Source organism: Cricetulus griseus, assembly GCF_003668045.3.
Source record: "Cricetulus griseus strain 17A/GY chromosome 1 unlocalized genomic scaffold, alternate assembly CriGri-PICRH-1.0 chr1_0, whole genome shotgun sequence".
In the NCBI taxonomy this organism is placed as follows: Eukaryota; Metazoa; Chordata; class Mammalia; order Rodentia; family Cricetidae; genus Cricetulus; species Cricetulus griseus.
This window is the reverse complement of record NW_023276806.1, coordinates 199,543,699-199,565,988: the sequence shown is the minus strand read 5'-3', so window position 1 is coordinate 199,565,988 and position 22,290 is coordinate 199,543,699. Positions and strand designations below refer to the sequence as shown.

General features: G+C 40.2%; 1 protein-coding gene across 7 annotated transcripts in view; it reads right to left on the bottom strand.

Annotated features, from left to right (window-relative positions):
* Znf800 (zinc finger protein 800) overlaps positions 1 to 20,241 on the bottom strand; it is a 44,057-nt gene extending 23,816 nt beyond the window's left edge. For 2 of the 7 annotated variants that reach the window (XM_035450844.1, XM_027391323.2), the window contains exons 1-5: positions 20,057 to 20,241; positions 18,841 to 18,961; positions 14,387 to 14,482; positions 5,594 to 5,737; positions 1,230 to 2,922 (exon numbers count right to left, since the gene is read on the bottom strand). In XM_035450844.1, the coding sequence (XP_035306735.1) occupies positions 1,230 to 2,922; positions 5,594 to 5,737; positions 14,387 to 14,482; positions 18,841 to 18,901 (1,994 nt within the window). In that variant the 5' untranslated portion in view covers positions 18,902 to 18,961; positions 20,057 to 20,241. Of the gene's footprint in view, positions 1 to 1,229; positions 2,923 to 5,593; positions 5,738 to 14,386; positions 14,483 to 18,840; positions 18,962 to 19,081; positions 19,104 to 19,526; positions 19,638 to 19,741; positions 19,815 to 20,056 lie in introns of those variants that run through there. The other 5 variants (XM_035450846.1, XM_035450845.1, XM_035450847.1 and 2 more) reach the window with 5 other exon arrangements.
* Between the last annotated feature and the right edge of the window lie 2,049 nt (positions 20,242 to 22,290).

The following is a 22,290-nucleotide window of genomic DNA, read 5'->3' as shown; positions in this document are numbered from 1 at the left end:
AAAATTACACAACAATAAATGACTTCTAAAGGACGGTTTCACCTCAAGTCTTCCACACAAATAAACCAATGTGACAATCAAACCACATTAACATTCTAAACACTCAAACATTTGCTTTAGAGCCTGTATCCCAAGCTTATTTAATACTAAGTGCATTAACTGTCTAATTGAGAGGGGCAAAGGTGCTGCAAGAAAACTTCAAAAATATATAGACTTGCAGAAAAAAAGTATTAAAAATCTACTCCTTATTTTACATTGCATTTTAAAATAATTAATTTGTTCCAAAACTGTCTTTAAAAACTAGAATTGTTCTTCCTTCCAAAAAGGGGTTTTGCTTTCCTTTTGGTCACAATCTCTCTCTCTCTCTCTCTCTCTCTCTCTCTTCTCTCTCTCTCTCTCTCTCTCTCTCTGACACACACACACACACACACACACACACACACACACAGATCACTACTGAAAAGTACTAACTACGTTGAAATGATCCTTATAAGTTTATTAAACAGAAAGGAAAACAAAAAATATATGTACCTAAAAAAATCTTTCCTCTATAGATTAAACCTAAAAACTCACTAACATATACTCCCAAAGGGAAGGGAAAAATTCAAACTTTTGTTTACTAACATTTCCCCTTCCTCTGGAACCAATGTACTAAAAGTAAATAAGAAATATTAATTCTTCTAAATTCCCTCTGGGGATTTTGTTTTCCTATATGCTAACTTTATTTAACCTACAAATTTTCACAATAATTACAGTGCCTTAAAATGTTTTTCCTACAATTATCTCCTTCATAAATTCATTCTAATATAGTTAACTTTCCTACAATGCATTAGGATTAGTAGACTAAATAAAATTAGTAGACTGAGTCAAATTAAACCTGTGCAAGTTAGTTAAACATGAGATTCCTATGTAAACATAGACCAGAATAAATGAATGTATTTTACAACATGAAAACAAAAGCACTGAGCCTGTGTCGTCCATCTACATACAACTACATTGCATTGTCCTGCAGAAGGCAAGCTCTGAAACTAACTTTTGTTCCCAAGCTACTGGAATAAGGGTCACCAAGAGATAAAAGCAATAATCATCCCTCTTGCAGTTTCTACTGCTGTAGGATTTATAAAAGAAAATGTATGTTAAAATGGAACCCGCTACAAATTATGGCCAAATGATTTTGGTTTTTTGGTCGATGAGGGGGAGGGGGGAACAAAACTCTAACTGTTCCTCACCAGACAAGAGCCTTAGATCTTGTACTTCGGCCTTTGGTTTTGTTTCCTTCAGGTGAATTGGTAGCATTTGCCTTATGAGTTTTCTTATGGTGTTCTAGGTAAGTCTTTTTAGCAAATGCCTTTCCACACTTATTGCATCTGTGAAGAGAGAAGTTTTTTGTGACTTTCACTTCAATGCCGACGTCAGCTACTTCATACTTTTTACTAGGAGAATTGGAAGTGCCATCAGGGTTTGAATCATTATGTTTCGCTTCATCCCTTGAAGGGCCTCTTTTTGCCACTTTGTTTAGAACAAAATCAATGGGCTTTTTTATAGCTCTGATCTCTAAACTGGCTGTGATTTTCCCAAGGTAGCGAGATGACTTTTTATGAACCACAGTTATATGTCTTATCACGTCACGTTTCCGACGAGTTTCGTAAGTGCAGAGAGGACACTTGTAGAATTTAACATAAATGTTATTCCCATCTGTGTGCAACTCAATGTGTTTAGTCAAGTTCTGCTTGGAAGTAAACTGGCGTTTACAGAGTTTACAGTAAAGTTGCTTAAAGTCAAAGCCAACTGAAAGTTTTGGTTTCCTGGCTTTTTGTTGGCCACCTGCAGCCGAAGGACTAGCTGATTTAGGGCTTTCAGAGTCTTGTTTAACTTTATTTTTCTGTGTTGCTGGTGTGTTCTTTTTCTCGTTTGAATGATTTGTTCCCTTTAATTCATTCTGTGGAGAATGGGTAATAGAAGGGGATGAAGATTCTACAGAATCTGCGGGTTCAACTTTAACTTTTATTTCTGAACTGTTGGCAGTATTATTTGGGCCTTTCTCTCGTTTAGAGTTTGCTCCAGAAAGAGTTATCTTGTGGACAATTTGCATATGTCTCTTAAGCATTATTTGTGAACTATATTTCCTCTTGCAAAGGAGGCATTTGCATGCAGTTAAATTGTATTCAGGCTTTGAAGACTTTTGTTTTCGAGTCTTAAAAGATTTTTTAGGAGAAGCGGGATCCAGGAACAAAGGTTGCCCAGGCTTTGTTGCTTTATCAGGAGTAATTGAATCCCTCCTCAGTCCTCTATGAACTTCATCAAAATGCCTCCTTACATTCGCTTTTGTAGCAAATGATTTACAACAAACTGGACAACTCCTACTTAATGAAACTAGAACACTCTTATTGCGTCCTTTAGAAGTCTGGTTTGGAGTCTTTTGTGTTTCAATGTACTTTTTTAGTTCTTCCATCTTTTTCTTGTGTACTTTTCGAATGTGACGACGGACACCTCGTCTAGAATTGAATTCTTTTCTACAAAGACAACATATCAACTGATGACCAAGGTCAGAACTATCAGACGTTTCCAAGTCAGCCTGTGATTCCCGAGGTTGTTCCTCGGTGGGAGGTGCAGCTTCATCTACAACAATCTCTACAGGAGGAGCCGCCACGACTTCCACCACCTCTGTGTCTGTGTCTGGGACTGCTTTTGGCTGTTCCGTGCTTGTCTCCTGTACTTGAACTTCAGTTTGTTCAGGTGTACTGCTTGACTCTGTGACTTCAGCAGGATTATCAGTCCTTGAAATATATTGAAACACTGCATTCTGATTGGTTTCTATGGGCTCTAGCTTAATAATATACTCTCTCTTGTCCACTCTTGGATATATGGCTTCTAGGAGATCATTTATGGCTTGGCTTTGCTTATCATTTACATCAGGAAGGTCTGTTAGGAAAAACAAAAAAACAAAAAAAAAAAAAACAATTGTTTTTAACCTGAAATAATTAACCTGTTCTAACTTTCTTAATACTTTAAAATATATAATGAAGTTTATCTTTTAGTAGTACATGTTTCTTTTTAATAGCATTATCTACTTTTCAGCATTTTATGAATAAAAACCTAGTTATCAACTAAATTAAAGCTTTAATTTATCATTAGATGAGAAAGGTAAACGCTGAAGAGTTCCTTCTTCTTCTAAGTCCCCTTCTTATAAAATGCATAAGCACAGGATGGTCCTAAACAGTAAAAATACTATTACTTATTTTTAGTCTGAAAATTTTAGAGTACCAAAGCTAACTCAAGTTCTTACAACCCAGGATGGATAAAACATCAGGAAGGATGCTACCATATATAAATTTTTTTTATACACTATAGTAGTATTCTAGCTAATGTAAGTCTAATATACAATGTAGCTTAATTTTAATGGACAGCTGAACATCTCACAGAAATAAAAAAAAATGTTTGCAAGCCAAAATAAATGGCAGTCTTATGCAATTTTCTCAATGACAAAATTTTACTGAAACAACTAGTTAAAAACTGTTAGTCTACAAATAGAGCTAGTTTTACTTACTTGTACAATAGCAATCCCCCTATAGGCAACCAAATAGTCTGCTGCAACAAGGCTAGCTGGCATCAGTTATGTTTCCACATACAATTCTAAAATCTAGTTACAAATACAATACCAAACCTCCTAACTATTTAGAAATCACAACATGATCCATTAATAATTCTTCTAACCCTCTTTCCCTTTTTCCTCATTTTTCATGGGTGTGCGTGGGCATGAGTATGTTTACATATATGGGTCCTTGTGTGTGTATAGATATGTGTATATGTATGCATATGGAGACCCCAAGCTGATGTTGGGAATCAGCTTCCATCACTCACCTTATTCACTGAGGCAGCCTCTCTTAATCAAACCTACAATTCCCTAATGTGTCTTGCTAGTCTGCTAGCTTTAGGGATTTCCCTGTTTCCACTTCCTGAGGCTGGAGTCACAGGCAGGCCACCATGCCCACCCTGTATGTATGTGGGTTCTGGAGAAACAGACTCTGATCCTCAAGCTTGTGTGACAAAAGCCATCTTCTCAGCCTTTCTTTGTTTTGTAAATAGTAAGCAGTGTGGTAATACTTTCATGAAAGTGTATCTAGAACTGCCAAGAAGAATGCATAATAATGTGGCAAATCCATTTATCATTTGCACTACGTAAATTAACTCTACAACCTAAATATAATGAAGAACACCAAGAAATAAAATACTACTTTAATCAAAATGATAGATTTTAAACTGACTCCTCTATAAAAATGGCCAGGCAGTGGTGGCCCACACTTTAATTACAGCACTTGGGAGGCAGAAGCAGGTAGATCTCTTAAGTTTGAGGCCAGCCTGGTCTACAAAGCAAGTTCCAAAACAACCAGGGCTACACAGTGTAACCCTGTCTTGAGAAAACAAGACAAAAATAAACATTAAAAATATTATTGTTTTTAGTCTCAAAATTTTAGACTGGTAAAACCAACCCAAAGTTCCCATAACCCAGGAACCCAGGATGGATAAAACACCATGAAGAATTATCTTATAAGTGAGTTTCCATAAAATATAGCCATATTGTTCATGTAAAAATTTCTAGACAAATATGAAATATTTATTTTATCTATATCCCATAATATACTTAACATAGTTTGATAATAATAAAAGAAACAGTTTGCTATTGCGGTTTTGCATTATATCTCCTTAACTTAAAAAAAAGGGGGGGTAAGCTGAAAAATGCAAAGATCCACAATGTATCTATGGTATCAGGCTAATAAAATAAGTATCTCATTTTTTAAGTTCACAAAGTTGAAATCCTGAACAAGAAATCATGAAGTTACATAGTGTTAATATGTTTTAAAGAATTTACATTAATTCTTTAAAGCAGGAAAATAATAATGTATACATATTACTTATTTATCCATACAGGAAAAGTCCATTTAGTTCAAACATTTGGTTCCACAAAGACTATTAGCATGTTACTTGCCTTCATCAAGTACTGATCTTGTTAGTCTAGATACACTCTAACACTGATTATTTGACACCTAAATCATTTCCACCAAGATCAAATCTGATCTTCAAATTAAGATGCAGAAAACATTAAAAAATGAATAAGTATTTTTAATGCTCTCTGCTATTCCCAAATTATCAAGTATATATTCATTCTTTGCCATTCATTGGATACATTCTCATTTAAGTGATCAATCATACTTAGCAACAAGTTGTTAAATTACAAGAAATATACCATGAAATTGCTCCCTTAAAGACAGCATTTATATTGTAACTTTCAAATTCTAACTAAACTATTTGAATTGCATAAACATTAAGAAACAATACTCAATATTTCAATACAAATAAATATACTCACAGATTTAAACTCCTAGAGTAGGAAAATCCATGTGGAAAACACTGATATAAAGTACTATCCAAGAAACTAAATATAACAATGTCAAGTGTTTCATCTTATTTTCCATCACTGAATTATCTATGACTAGATATTAATACCACTTAAATACAAAAATCATAGAAGCAGTAAAAAGTACTTAGCTACTTAATTCTAAAATGTATAACTGAATATATGAATAAAACTTACTGTCGTCCATTTGGAGACTTGGTGGGCAGTAAAATTTCTTATGGGTAATTAAATTTGGTAATCCTCTGAAGAGACTACGGCATAATTTACATTCAAAAATAGTGTCCACATCTTTTAATAAAATATGTTTAAGTTGTTTGGTTCCTGGAGGGAAAAGAAATATATAAAAGTTAACTCTGACCTGCACTTTTAAAAAAGGCATTAACTGTTGATAATCTGAAAACAGTTACTCTGAAATCAAAATATAGACAATGGCAATTTCTACCACAGAATATTTATTAACTAAGTGATAAAATAAGTTCTTAGCAAATACTATATGATTTGGCAATTTAGACAGCCAAAAATGGCATCCTTTTTCCACTTTAGTAGCCAATCGAATCACTGGACATAGCAGGGCAGTGCTTTTGACATCTGGTACAAGCATTGGTGAGTTGAGAATAAAGACATGCTTGACCCTAGAGACTCTAAGTGGGGAGGCAGGTCTACAACAGGGTGAGAAATTGTTTCCCATCACTCCTTCTGCTGGTTCTGCCAGCTCTTTTCTAAACCTGGAAGTGACAAATAAGGGGTTTTGGTTTTGAACACATTTGCCAATTCATTAAAGGTCCAAACTCGTACCATAGGATTATTTATAGTCATCCTCTTAAAATTCAGTTTATATTTCTTCAGGCTCTGGCCCAATGTCCCTACCGAGAGAATTTTGAATTTTTTCAGGCTTCTTGATAGCACTATCAATTTATATATCTCAAGCCTTTATCCATGAAAACTCTTACCCTAACTCCAATTACTTTTCAAAATAATTACTATAGTACATTATCTGTCTTATCCATTGATTACAAATCCTCAAAGCAGCCAAAAACAAACCTAGCATATTTATAACCACAAGGTGTTCAGTTCTAACAACAGAGTAATGCTACTAATCTAGGGAATCTAAGCACTATGGTGGAAGATCAAAAGACATATAATAATTGACAAAAATCATCAAGTCTTTACAGCATCCACAAGGGCTGAAGCACAAATAAGACATTTTGTTGTCACTTCCTATAGGTCTCTGCTATAGTAACTTACTAATTAATATAAATACCTTAATTTTGTTACTTTCATTGACAAGGTATCTGAATAATACCTGTAGGAACACTTAAGTACTTAATGTCCTGTCATCTAAAACATATTTGACTGTCTATGTTGCTCTGGTACTACTGATGAATATAAACTATCTTAACACAGTGAGATTAAAATTGTAGGGTCTATTACACCTAAACATTAGGCAGAGCTGGGAGAACACCTCGGAAGAGGAGGAGGAAGGATTGTAGAAACCAAAGGGTTGGAGGGCACTGGGAGAGCACAGCCTACAGAATCAACTAAGCAGGGCTCCTAGGGGCTCTCAGAGACTGCAGCCACAGTCACGGGAGTCTGCCTGGGTCTTTCATAGGCCCTCTGTACACATGCTGTGATTGTTTAGCTTTGGGTGTTTATGGGAATGGTGTCTCTGACTCTTTCACCTGGGATCCTTTTCCTCCTCCTGGTTGCCTCATCCTATCTTGATGTGAGGTTTCTGAGCCTAGTCTTACTGCATTGTTTAGTTGCTATCACTGGGAGGCCTGCTCTTTTCTGAAGGGAAACAGAGGAGCAGTGGATCTGGAGGAGGGGAGGTGGGGGGGCACTGGAAGGAGGGAGGAAGGGCAGGCTACAGTCAAGATGTATTATATGACACAAGAATAAATAAAAAGAAAATAGAAAAAAATTGTAAGGGCTATAAAAGTTCACTGTTTCTAACCTAATCTTTGTTTCTAACCCAATCTTTAGCAATCTATTTTTATTTACATTTAACTTTTAAGAGTATATTTTATCATCATTTTAAAAATAAGTCATCCCTCAAAGGTCTATTGCAAAATATTCTTTAACTGGTTATTAGAACATTACTAAGTGTTTAGAGATAACAAATCTGACCCTATCTAGTTATCTTAAAGAGCTATATAATATTTGCATTTTGGGTTTATCCACCTTGCATCATAGAGCAAAACAAACCAAAACTAGTCACTTGACATTATAAAAGAACTTCATGATAGACACTATATTTGGTTCATACTTAGCCCCAAAGTGATTAACAAACTATATGAGGTAGACTGAGGTAACAAACTATATGAGGTAGAGCTAGTTTGCTGGAGCCCATTCCCTATGGTGGGACGCCATGCTCAGCCTTAATGCATGGGAGAAAGGCTTGGTCCTGCCCCAACTTAATGTGCCAGGCTTTGTTGACTCCTCATGGCAGCCCCTACCTGTGAGGAGGAGTGGATGGGGAGACGAGGTGAGGTAAGGGGAGGATGGGAGGAGAGGTGGGAGGGAGAACTGAGGTTGGAATGGGAAATGAAATTTTAAAAAAATATGAATTATAAAAAAAGAAACACTTGGATTAAGCATCTAAACAGATTCAATTTAGTTTCACAAAATATAGCTGAATATAGGAATAGTGGGAAGAAAAAAAATGAAAATTTTACAAACTGATTCTAAATTAAAAGATCTACTATACCCAAAATAGAGATTGAGTCTTGTCTTTAGAAATAGTCACCAGAGACTACTGTGGCAAATACAGTAGCAGCAGGATATACTGAGGAGGCGGGGGCAAGAGGATCATGAGCAAGGCCAGCTTGAGCTGGGGCTCGGGAGGTGGCTCTGCAGTTAAAACTTCCTAGTGCACTTGCAGAAGACCTGGGTTCGGTTCCCACCACCCATGTAGAGACTCACACCATCCATAAATCCAGTTCCAGGGGATCCAACAACCTCTTTGGCTTTTATGGGTACCAGGCATGCACATGGTATACAAACATGCATGCAAACAAAACACTTGCACACATAAAATAAAAATAAATAAATCTTTTAAAAATAGTCAAACACTGAAGGAAAAAGTAATTGAAGAAAGACAAAGTGATCTATTTAACTAAAAAATGCAACTAAATGGGGTTAGAAAGCTGGCTTACTGGCTAAAAGAATGCTGTGCTCTTACAGACAACCCAAGCTTGGGTCTCAGCAACCTCATCTGCCAGCTCACAACTGCCTTCAACTCCAGTTCCAGAAGGATCAAACACCTCTGGCCCATGCAGGTACCTACACGCACATATATATCTCCACACACATACAAGCATAATTAAAAATAATTAAAAAATTAAGATTTTTAATTCAACTTTAAATTTAAATAAGCAAATAGCAGCATATTTAAAGCATTGCCAACCTTATATAAACATGATTATAATTAATAAAAAATGTGAAGTATAAAAGTAAATGACTGTATCCTTAAATTGGGTAACCACTTTGTTTACCGGGATTGCTCCATCATAGAAAAAAAAAGACATCAATTTCTTACTTAATCTTAGTTATAGTTATATTCAATAGTGAGCATATTTCTTATTCCCAATAGGCATCAAAAATGTGTCTCCTCTAATCTATCAGTTACGCGCGCGCACACACACACGCGCTCACACACACACACACACACACACACACACACACACACCAGTTACTGTTCCTCTAATTTCAGCCACCATTTAAGATGTCATATTTTTCCCATCAGAAAAGAATGGATTTGTTCAAAATCAGCTACCATTTTTCTGATAGCTTTTTCACAACAGACACAGCCTCTGTCATACTAAAACTCCTCCTCTCCTGAGACACAGGTGGCCATCTAGATAGCAACATAGTCTGTCTACACTCGGAATCCTGAGAAACAGAGCCATGCTGATTTTCTCTAAACTATTCCTTTTTGAAAGAATTGCCTTAGAAGTCCCTGCTAACTGATTAACAGATCATCAACCATGATCTCCATCAAAGGATAAGAGTTCTGATAATGGAATGCTGGCACATACACTATAACATAAATTTATAAGTAGGGTAAAATTACTTGATGAATCTTTCACTTTACCCTAACAAACACTTAATGGAGCATCTACTAAATACCCCATACAATAGTATTCAACTCTCTGGAAATACATAAGTGAAGAATGTGGTTCTGTGACACTGAGAACCAGACTAGTACAACTACCTGCTTTCTCAGGAACATGATCCTAAAAGCCATGCTTGGAAGATGAATGCTAAAAACAATAAATCCAAAAGATATTCAGTCCCATTTAAACTTCCTATAACTGCTAACAATCAGAAAAATTCCATCAGAGGCTGAAAAGAGACAGTTTCAGGGCAGAGTGCACTTGCTGCTCTTCCAAATGACTGCTTTCAGTTCCCAGAATCCATGTCAGACGGCTACAACTGCCTAAAACTCCAGCTCCAGGGGATCTGATGTCCTCTTCTGGCCTCCTCAAACCCAACATTCATGTGTGCAGGTACACACAAGAGTACGTACACACACACACACACACACACACACACAGAGTAATTAAAGATTCCCATCCCATCAAAGAATACTATCTGTTATATACCTCTCAAAGACCTTAACTAGCACACGAAGCTTATCTAGAATTTAAAATACAACATCATAATTAAGTCATGGCTTACACGAACTTCAATTAAATTACTTCAATCTAGGAAGACAACCACAACAAGAACCACTACACAAAATACTTATTTTTACCAGCATACCACAAATTAACAACTTATTCTTTCCTGGGGATGAGGGGATGAAGTTCCTTGCATATAGTATTATAGTATGTTCTTTATATACAGAACCTTTTCTCTATAATTTTACATACTATTTTATGATTTAATATATTTATATTTTAACATGTCAATTTCATATTAAAAACTAGTTTTGAATGCCAGACTCCTTCCCTCCTTTTCCTGTTTCTAACTTTGGGGCATTCTATACCATCTTTGCTTCTGTAAGATGACTAAGAGACTAACAAAGAATATTAATCTCAACTAAATCAATATAGTAAATGCCTAAAGTAAATATCTAAAGTTATTGTGTGTTTTTTCTTCACAATTGTGTTTTGAAGGAAGGGAGAGAGGAAGAACAACCAAATGTGTCAAGAAAAGGATGGAAGCCTGAGGACATCGCATCACAGGTGTGATCCTACAAGTATTTACTCAGGCATGAAAAGACTCCATGGTGGAGGTAGTACCAGAAGCTGGGATTTAGAACAACAGCAGGTCTCAAGTCATACATAATGGTTCAGAGTAGAAAATCTATAGCCAAAAGGATTATGTTTACTCTAGGAAACAGACTACTTTCTCTGCTGTTTTCTAATCTCTTTCTCCACCTATAGTTTTTTTAGTTTAATTTCTATTTCTTTTACTGAGTATTTATTTTGGATTACTCTACTTGGACTTTATTCATCTTCTTAGATTTTAGATTTTATATCTTTCACCAATTCTGGAAATTTCCAGTAACTATTTAAATATTGGTTTAGCCCATTTTCCTTCTTATAGACACCCATGATATAAACATTTAATCTTTTAGTACTGTCTCACAGGTTCCCAAAACCATGTTTATTCTGTCTGTATTTCTCTGATGTTCATGTTGGGTAAATTCTATTAGTGGATCCTCAAACTCTTTATGACTGCAAATTTATTATCTGAGCACATGGTGTTCAAATAGTAGAATATACTTTAATTGCTAAAAAAAGAATTAACTGTGAATTCTATGCTCATCGACATTATCATTCAGAATTAGCAAGAAAGACACTCTCCAATAGACACCGACCATCAATGATGAAAAGCAAGCAATGTCAAGAGCATGAAAATGATATACTTTAACAATATACTTGAACCATGATGGGTAAAATCACAGAGACAGCTGACCCAAGCTAGTGGGAGCTCATGGACTATGGACTGACAGCTGGGGAACCTGCATGAAACTGAACTAGACCCTCTGGAATGTAGATGACAGTTATTTGGCTTGATCTGTTGGGGGTTCCCTGGCAGTGGCGCCAGGACCTAACCCAAGTGCATGAACTGGCTTTTTGGAGCCCACTCCCTATGGTGGGATACCTTGCTCAGCCTTGATCCAATGGGGAGGGGCTTGCTCCTGCCTCAACTTAGTATGCCAGTCTTTGGTGACTCCCCAAGGAAGGTCTTACCTCCTATGAGGAGTGATCTGGGGGTGGGAAGTGGGGTGGGAGGGTGGGTAGAGGAGGAGGGGAGGGGCACTGGGGTTGGTATGTAAAATGAGAAATATTTTAAACTATTTGAGTTCTCAAAAAAAAAAAAAAGAAAGAAAGAAAATCTTTAGCCACATCTAACTCTACAGTAATTTCAACAACCAATCTATCCACAAAGCAAAGCTACACAAGACTGTATGTCTGCTACCATTTCTCCTGGGGGGAAACCAAGAATATGTTTATGCATGGATAAAAGGAAGAGGACACAACTGTGCAGCAGTAGTACTTGTGCAAAGGGGTTGGGGAAAGCTTATTTCTCCCCTATAAACTGTTTTATCCACAATATCATTTTTCACCACGCCTAAAATTTAATTGTTTACAAATAAATATGGTAACAGAGGTCAGAAAAAAATTTTAATTTAAAGCCAAGAAAATAGGGCAAAGCAAACACAAACACTGAAACCTAAGACAACAAGAATGGGTTAAAACTGCCCAGTGGCCAAAGAAGCACACATGAGCTGGTGAAAATGAGTCAACTTCTTCTCCAGCCACAGAGGCCTTCATGAGTTTCCCGCTTGGGCAGGAATTAGTATCAGCTCACAGACAGCCCAGTGTAGGAGGAAGAAAGAAAGAAAACTCAAGGATGGCATAGTACTTGAAGACAAATATCTGAATTTGCAGAAAGCAGATCCTACAACACTGCTATCCAACCTGACTTAGCCTCTGTCACTTACTAAGCAGCCCTTGGACTTCACAGTTGCACTGTCAAGTACCTATCAGATACACAGCACTACCAGGGTAGTATTTTCAGTGCAAAGTGTGTGACCTAGATACGGTGGGAAGAGGCTGTGAAGAGAAGAGTCACTGAGGTTGTGCTTATAGAAGACTGGTCAGGAAGGAACTGAGTCTCAGATTAGAATGAACATTAAACCTAAGTCACATGCTCCATTCTCCTACGTTTTACCTTAGGCCAAAACACCTTTGTTCTACAGAGAGCTACTTCAGGAGACTTCAGATTGGCTATACATGCAAGACATTATTGTCTTGAGGAAATTAAAATTTCTCTTTTATGTGACACAACAGTGAATTAATTCTTTTAATCCAAAATTAATTTCTCTGCACAACTCTGCATATTTCTGTATCACCTCTAAGTTAAATTACAGAATTTTCAGAATTTTTCTATATTAAAAAATAACCCAAGGCTAATGTGAAGGGGAAATTTTATTTTTAAAGAAACACTTCTTGATAGTTTTATATCAACTTTTTATCAATTTAGAGTCATTTGGGAAAAGAGAACCTCAACTGAAAAAAAAAAAAATGCCCTCACTAGATTGGTCTATAGGCTTGTCTGTGGGGCATTTCCCTGATTGATGACGGATGTGAGAGGGCCCAGCCCACTGTGGGGGGGTACCATCCTTGGGCAGGTGGTCCTGAGTGCTATAAGAAAGCAAGCTGAGTAAGCCATGAGGAGAAAGTCAGTAAGCAGCATCCTCCATGTCCTCTTCTGTCCCCAGGCTCCCATCCTGACTTCTTTCAATGTGAAAGTAGAAGATGAAATAAACACTTTCCTAACCAAGTTGCTTTTGGTTACAGTGTTTTATCATAGCAATAAAATCCCTAACTAAAACAAACACATTTCAAAAGATAAACAAACAGCTATGGAATGACACCATCCTTTAGCTTACATAGTAAAGAACTAGCAAACACAGAGAATCAAAGAAAACACTACTTCATCTTCAAATATTTTACTCCTGTAGTGATTTGAATGAGAACAGCCCCTATAGGCTCATATATTTGGATACTTAGTCACCATGGAATGGTACTATCTGAAAGGATTAGAAGGATTAGGAGGTGTAATCTTGTTGGAAAAAATCCAGCCTTGTTGAAAAAAAATTGTCAATGGGGGTAGGCTTTGAGGTTTCAAATGCCCATCCCAGTCTCTCGTCTCCTCTCTCACTTCTCAATTGCTTAATGTAACGAGTAGCACCTATTTTTAAAGCACTGAACTATAACTGCACAAGTATAACATAGCCAATGCCTATAATAATCTACCAGAAACAGAAGCTTGGGTTTGGACAGGTGGCTCAGAGGCAAAGAGCTCTTGGGCTGCTCTTCCAGAGAACCCAGGTTTCAATTCTCACGCACCCACATAGCAGCTCACAACTGTTTATAACTCTACACTCCAAGGAATCCAATACCCTCCTTTGGCTTCTGTGGTCACCAGGCATGCATGTAGTACACAGACATACAGGCAGTCAAAACATTCATACATGTAAAATAAAATTAAAAAAACAAAAACAAAAACGCTTAATAAATGTCTCTGAAGATGCCAGCACTAGAACATGTCTTTTTTTCTATCCTGTGCTCTATTGAAGATATTGAAACTTCAGAGTCTGGCAGGAGGTGAGCCCCCAAAACAGAAATGATAAATTAATCTAGAATGATATCTCATATATTTTAATATAATTTACACCCAAGTTTATAAAGAAACAGAATAATTGACTGCCTTAAGAAGTAAAAGCATTTTAACTTAAACTATACCAGATTCCTCTAAACTACAGTAAAAATTTTTTATTAATATTTAGTAGGCAGTACTGAAAAAGAATTTCCAGACTATATTTATTCATTTGTCTTAAAAATATGACAAATTGAAGTATACTATAAAGAAAACCAATATACAGGCCTTCTAGACAGTTTTTAATTACTGTGGTGTGATGTCTGAAAAATATAACTAAAATGTTCATACCTGATCGAAAGCACTCAATTATTTGCTGAATACCAGATTTGGATGTCTGTAGTGGTTGCTGTAACAGAGGAGGATCTCCAGGCTCCAGGGCATAAACTACATGGGAAACAAACACACACCCCAACCCACAAAAAAAGGGTTACTTAAATCACTTACTATTCAATCAAACAATAGTCTGCCACAATTTAATAATGAGAATAACTCCATATAATCATCATATATGTATAATTCACCATCATCTTCATAAGACAAATGAAGCAATGGAGGGAAACCCTCAATCATTCTCAATATTAAAGACTCAATCAAGGTTAGTTATTAGGTCTAACAGCAAACTGCTTTGGCATCATTCAGTATATACTATTTTCCTTTTTATTCTTCTAAAACAAGAGCTACATTTAATAAAAACCCTTAAGGCTATAGTGGCTTAGCCATACCCAGTAAACTCTTCTAAGAGCCTTAAAAATCATTGAAGTACTCTATAGCACTGTATTCAACGGAGAGCAACTTCCAATTTCAAAGTCTCCTTATGGGAACCAAACTAAAATCTATGAAATAATCACATAACAGCTGAAAAGCACCAGCCAGCTCCACTGTACTGTCAATGAAGGATGTCAGTATGGTTAAATAATAGAAACAGGGTATAGACTCTGACCTGTTTACATTAATGCCCATTCATGCAGACACAGAGACACATGAACTTAGTTGATATGGGTAAGTGTATAGATAAGAGGAAGCTATTCTGGTTTTGGAAGGGTACCAACAGAATTTAGCAAAGGCTCTGTCAGGGTGGGTTGTCCAGGATGCTGTTCACACGCCTCACATGTCTAGGACTTCAGAGCACACAAGTTAGGTATTTGACAAGGAAAGTTAAAATAACTTCTCCATTTTAAAAATAAAAATTTCACTTTCATATCTAGTAGTCATTATTGCCCCCTCCCCTTTGCAAAATTCTCAGATAAGCGGAAAAATCACATCATGTGACATAAGGTAGCTGAAAAGGACAACTATGATTCTATCAGTTGTCAAATAGACAGAAAGGTTGTAGTGAAGAAAAAGTGGCCATTTGAATTTTTCCAAGAACGTTAAGGTCCTACCCAGCTAATGCCACTCTAACCCAGGGACCATTCTCTCAGTATGGGGTCCAGGCAGCAAGTTCCCTTCCATCCCATGTGCTACTACTGCTTTGCATCTTAGACCTGGAGAGCAATTCCATTTTTGATACAGAGTAGCTGAAGCTACAGAGCTGTGCATACAGCTGGAGCCTCAGACTCTCCTTCATACTTCAAATACTCAAATAAGAAGAACCTCATCTCAGGACAATATCATCACATAAAATCTTAACACTTTAGGTACATAAAAAGAATACACACAGACAACTAACTCAGTTTGAGAACACTGACGATAACTGCAATAATAAAGAATTTAAGAATCCAGATGCACACTCCCTGCGTGTCAATTGTGTGGCTGTTTCCTGAGGAATAACTAAGACAATTAAATGCTCAGATCTCTTTTCCTCTTCTCTAACATGGAGCTAACAAAATTACCAAAAAAGGAACTTTGCAATTATTAAGATATGATGAAAACTAATCAAAAGACAGCCTGGGATACAGCAAGTGCTCAGTTAACATCCAGCAGCATCAGCAATGTCATGTGCAAACAACTGCTTTCCTTGCACCAAAGCCAGTGTTTTCACAAATGTAAGTCAAATCAACCTTTCAGAGAATCAGCAGAGGTCCATTAGCAGTCTGCCAGTGCTGAGTTAAAGGGATCTCTTTCCAGTACTTGTGTATGATAGCAAGTGATAACTATAAAGCATAATTAGCTACAAAGAGAGTGGAAATCTACCAACTATAGAGAACCAAGGTCTGGCTTTATAAGGGGCAAGAAGCAGAGAATTAGAGAATAGAAATAAGAAAGGAAAAAAAAAAACGCAAAATGGTAAGAGAGCTCTGGAGAAAAACACTTTGTCAGAGTTCCTCACACTCCAGAAAACTTTCTGTCATATACCACTTCCAACTAAAGAGCGAGCAAAGTTCTTACCAACCACCCTCAGAACACCTCCACTAAAGCACAGACACACCCTGAGACAATATTCTAAATAAGCCTGATGTCTTGGCTCTGCATGGATGCATTTACTTAGTAGACATATCTGTGTAGCTCCCACTGTTAAAATATACTTTTTCATTTGAAATTTATTTGCAAATATATGTATGTGTATGTGCATCTATATATATATATATGCATATATATATATATATATGTAATTTTCTAAAATCGTCTTACGTATCCTGTCATCTGTTCCAAGATCAGACTGATCCAGGTTACAAACATTTAAAAAAAAATTATCTCCCCCAACAAAAGCACCCAAGCCCTCAGAACATTTTACTTTACACTCTTCCAAAAGCACATATCTATTTGTGTAGTTCTCACCTGTCTTAAAACAAGTTCCTTAAAGATCTTTCTACTTCTGATATCTAGGAATTGCTTACCACTGATGAATGATTAACTACAAGATGGTTACATCAAATTCCTTATGCCATTGTACTTTTAACTTCTGAAAACTTCTATCTAAAAAACTTTGTAAAAACAAGAATGTACATATACTGACAAACCTGTAATGCCACCTCTCACTGTAAACTCACTCATTCCATCAAAACATAATGTTCTCTTCAGGAACGCTCTCATCTGAGGTCTCCCCCTCTGTTTGTAATCAAAATGAAGACAGACCACTCAGGAAAGCCATTAAAGAATCTCTCCAGCATCACATCCCCATCCCATCATCTGAGGACATCTTAATCACTATCACACCATACTTCTTTCAGACCTGGAAATGTCCTCACTCAGCACACATCTTCCCTGAAATAACAATGACAATGAACTAACCTAAAAGTCAGCAAATACCTAGCTTTCCATTGAAATAAACATTCCAAAGTATTTAGTTCTACCTATAGGAAGCAAATATTAATAAGCAGTAACTTTTACTTTTTTAATTAATGATATACTGATTTGTTAATGGGGAAAAATTCAATCCACACTAGAAAATTATATTCCAGAAAGCATTTTTAAAGGCATAAATAAAGTGTTTTAAATACTTACTAGCAACGTGTACCATAAATCATGTTCAAACATTACTTATTTATTTGTTTCAATCTACCTCTTCCCACTCAAAAGTTATATGGATAAATCACTGTCCTTTTCACCATTTATATCCCATTGCCCTGGGTGACACCTGGCACCTGAGAGATGCTCAGTAATGATTTGTTAAAGAAATGAATGAACAAACTAGTAAACGCTATTCAACTCCATAATATGTAAGCAATACACCTCAGATACATAAGACATGCAGCGCGGAAGAGCACTGAAGTTAGATAGGTCTGGAGCTGAATAAAAACGAGGTCCCATCCTAGAGGCACCTGTTTTATTAGGCTATCACTGATCCAACAAAAAACAACAGACATGAGGCTGCAGCCAAATGGTTATTGTGGTGTACATCAACGTTTTCTTAAAAAAAAAGTTTCTTCCCCTTTACTTCTACCATTTCCCCTTCTCAAAAAAAAAATATTTAAAATAAACTGTAAACGATAAAAATCTAAATACATGAGTGCAATTAAAATATTTCAATTAAAAACAAGCCAAAGTAGGGGAAAAAAAAACAATACCACCCCTGGTAACTTTTAAGCAAAAAGTGATAACACTTGTCTTCGAACTAGAGTAGGACAGCTTTTATTTGTAGTGACAGTACGTTTTCCATGATGTCCTTTCTTAGGTCAAAGTTCTAAGAACCATCAATAGCTTACAAGTACAATAATGTCTATCAAATCAGAATTCACTAATATTTTTCATGAGAGTCAAAAAGTTTTAATATCAGAAATGCAACTTGAATCACTTCAACTTAAATACCTTAGGTATACTTAAGTATTCTAAGTAATTTGCAATACAATAAACTCTAACCGAAACAGTTGAGATGCTTTTAAATTTAAAAAACCCGACGTTCCCTACAAGAGCAATCGACCTTCTTGACCCAAACTAAACTTTGGAGGGTTTGGGGATGGATTGGGGGGTAGGGCGGTAAACATTATCCTTCGGTTTTATTTTAGTGATAAGCAATTCTCACGAAGACGAATGCCAGTGTTCCACCACCTATCTATCTTGGCCTTTTTTTTCTTCCGTTTTAAACACTCAGAGCGTGGAGTCAACCCACTAACTGAAAGCCTTGAAAAAGGAAAAGGAGCTGACCGATCTTGTGGAAATGATTGACGGTGACACTTGCGGCACTTTCTCTAGGGGATCGAGCCAGAGAGATCTCTGGTCTGCCCAGGCTTTTAGAATGACGCTGTGGAAAACAGACGCGCTGCTAGCTCGGGAAGACTTCCCTCACGGACAACACTGAAAGAGGCAGAGCGGCTCTGACAGGGGAGAGCGGAGGCACGGCACGGCCAAGAAACGGGACTCACCTGGTTCGCAGCATCCGTGATGGTGGTGGTCAGTCTGACAGTATTTGTCCCTCAAAGGCATTTTTGACGGGTGCGACCTGCTTTTCCTTTTCACTGTGAGAAGCTCTTCATTAAGCCTCGGCTGTGGACAGAAGCACAAACCCGTCAGCGTCCCTGAACTTCCTGGGGAGGCTGCGGCTGCCATCTCCACAGACCATCATCCCACCATGCGCTCCCTGCTCTCCCACCCGAAGGCCCGCACCTTCCTTCCTTCCTTCCTTCCGCTCGCCAAAGAAACGGACGGACGCCCGCCCGCCGCCCGCCCGCCCGCCGAGCCCGCCGAGCCCTCCGGGGCCTCCGGCCTCCGGCTCCCCGCAAAGGTTCCTCGCCCTACCCGGAAACGCAGCGGCCGGCGCGCAAGGCAGCGCAGCGCAGCGCAGCGCAGCGCACGGCGGGCAGCGCACGGCGGGCAGCGCACGGCCAAGGAAGGCCTGGCGGGCTGCGCAGGCGGCTGCGGCCTCGCCGTCCGGGCCGGGCGGGCTGGCGCGCGAGGGGAGAGCGGGGCGCAGGGGCGCCACGACGGGGAGGAGGGCCCCCTGTGCGGGCCGACGACCAGCCCGCGCCCTCCCGCCACGCACGTGCGTCGGGGGTGGGGGGTCTCCCCGGAGGAGGTCGGGGACGCGCCCCGCCAAGTGCGCCCAACTTACTCAACTCCCGGGGCGAGCGGGGAGGCGAGCGGGCCGCGCGCGGCGCGGCACCGCCGGCCGCCGGCCGAGCGGGCGGGCGCACGACGCGGAGGAAGGGCCCCACCTGGCGCAGCCCGGGCGCACCGCGCGAAGCCGAGCGGGCTGAGGCCCGGCGCGCTCCCCGAGAGGCCCCCGGCTGGCGGCGCGGACGCGGACGCGGAAGCGCCACAGCTCACCACGTCCTCGGCCGCGGTGGCGGCTCAAGGCGGCGGCCCTCGGAGCTCCGGCCGGCGAGCTGGCGGCGGCGCGCGCAGGGCTGGCGGCCGGCCGGGCGAGCGGCGGCGAGCGGACGAGCGGGCGCAGGCGGTTGACAGGACGAACCGCCCGCGCAGCAGCCGAAGGAGCTGGAACCGGAGCGGGCAGGACGGAGGCGCCCCTCTCCAGGGCAACGGCCGCGCCGCCGAGCCGAGCCCGGCTCCCCTCAGCGCCGCTCCACCTGCAACGGTCCCCCGGGCTTTGGAGAGGGGCGGGGAGCTGCGCGCGTCCCCCACCTGGGGCCTCCCGGGTGGCAGATGCTTCGGGAAACTTTAGGGAAGTCAGTCCCTTTCTCTCTCGGCCGCCCCCTCCCCGGACAGCCCGAGCGACCGCCGTGGAGAGGGGAAGGAAGGGGGGAAGCAGAGAAGTCTCCGGCTGCGACAGGGAGCGACTGACTGACCCCGGACGGAGATGGGGCGAGGGCAGGAAGTGACAAGCTCACCGAGTGAGTGGGGGGAGGGTGGCCGGCACGCCCGGCAGCGCGGCGCGCATGCGCTGGGCGGGCGGCCCCGGTGGGGAGGCGACGCGCGGGGCCGGGGGGCGAGGCGGGCTGGCGCGCCGAGGCCGGGGGTGGATGGAGGGCCTCGCCGGCGCGCGCGCCCCGTGCTCCTCCCGCGGCGCGGCGGCGGCGGAGCCCCCGGCCCGAGGGTGCGTGCGTCCCGAGGTGTGAGAGCCGCTGGCACGGCCTCCGGGCACGCGCGAGCGAGCCGCTCGCTCCGGCACCAAACTGTTGCTCACGCTGCGCTTCGGCCAGCCCGAACCTGGCTGGCTTGGGAAGACGACGGAGGGAGAAAAAAAAAGAAAAGAAAAAATAAGTAGGGGCGTTTTAGCCCCAAGGAGACTGGATCCGAAAAGGCTGGCAGGTGTTGGCTAGCCAGCAGTTAGGTCCGTACTTGTCCCTTCTGGACGTGGGGGCACAAGAGGCCCTGAGGAGGATTGGTGTTACTCCTGCTGCTGCGTTCTGAAGGTGCAAACCTAAGAGTGAAGTTGGGTCACATGGCTAGCACGCACTTTTGCTTCTTTGGCCCCAGCATCCTGCTTGGAAAGTCCCCCAGAGATCGAAGATGACCATCTTCTGTCAAATCTGCAGACCTCGACGGGCTGCTTCCCGCGGCGAGGAGCTGCAGCCCCCACCTTCTAACCAACTCGGAGAATGGAATTCTTGCCCTTGATAACTTCCAAGTATGTGTCAGCTCTTGGTCGGGATATTTCAGAGCGTCAGTTTGCCCTTATTTATCTTAACATTAATGAAAAACACGTTTATCTAACTTCCAGTTTTTGAGCTTCTGAAACAGTAAAGTTTAGGAAGGTAGGCTCTATGTGTTTGATTTTTTTTTTTTTTTTTTTTTTGAGATGGTCTTGCTAAGTCACTCAGGCTGACCTGGAACTCACTGAGTAGTCCAGGTTGACCTTCATCTCACGATTCCCCAGCCCGTGCACTTTCCTTCTCGAAGCTGGAGTTACAGGCTGGCCACCACACTGAGCCCTGTGTTTGTGAAGAAAATAACCAAAATACACTTTGAAAATCCCAAAGTTTGTATACGGAGTTTGCAAACAGAAGGACTGTTAAATGGAGTGCTTGCGTTGATCCTGTCCAGTTGGAACAGAATGGGATAGAAAGGTGATCTGCAGCTTCATAGTATATATTATGATCCTGTTTTCTATTCCATGGTCAAGAGACAAATGCAGATTATAGGCCATTGTGCCATAATATTTGGGGGTTGGAAAGATGATATTGGCAATAAAGTGCTTGCAAGCAAGCAAGAAAACCTGAATTTGATCCCAGAACCTGTGTTAGACAAAATACAAGTGAGGAGGGCAAATGGGGAAGGACTGGAAAATGAGTGGGATTGTGGTGCATGATGTGAAATCCGCGAAGAATCAATAAGAAAGTAGGGGAAAAAGAAAAAAAAATACCAACTCCATGGTAGCAGTGCACCTGCGATCCCTGTGCTCAGGAGACAGATACAGAAGAACCCTGGGGCTTGCCGGCTCGCTGGCATAAGCAAGTGGATGAGGTCCAGGCTCAGTAAGAGACCCAAGAGCAATTGAAGACACAACATGGACCGTATATCCACAGATGCGCAAAAGTTGTCTTGTGTGCTATTAACTATATGGAACATGCTTAAACCAAAATGTATGTTTTGAAATGTAATGGATGCTTTTGTCTGAATGAAGCATGTAAGGCTTCAATAAGTTAATAGTCAATAGGAAAGCTAGAATGCATCTTCCAGTGTTCTGTAAATAGTTAAAATTGCACTCTTTTAAATGGCTATAGTTATGTAAAGTGGTATGAAATAGTAAAGCACAAAAATGGCAATACAAAATATACACACCACTCAAAACTACAATGATAATACTGAAAGACAAGACTACCAACGTTGGAGATAGATGAGTGGTAAAATTTGAAGTCAAGTATTTTTGTTTCAAACGCTATTTTCTTAATTTTATGCAATAAGTGTACTTATCC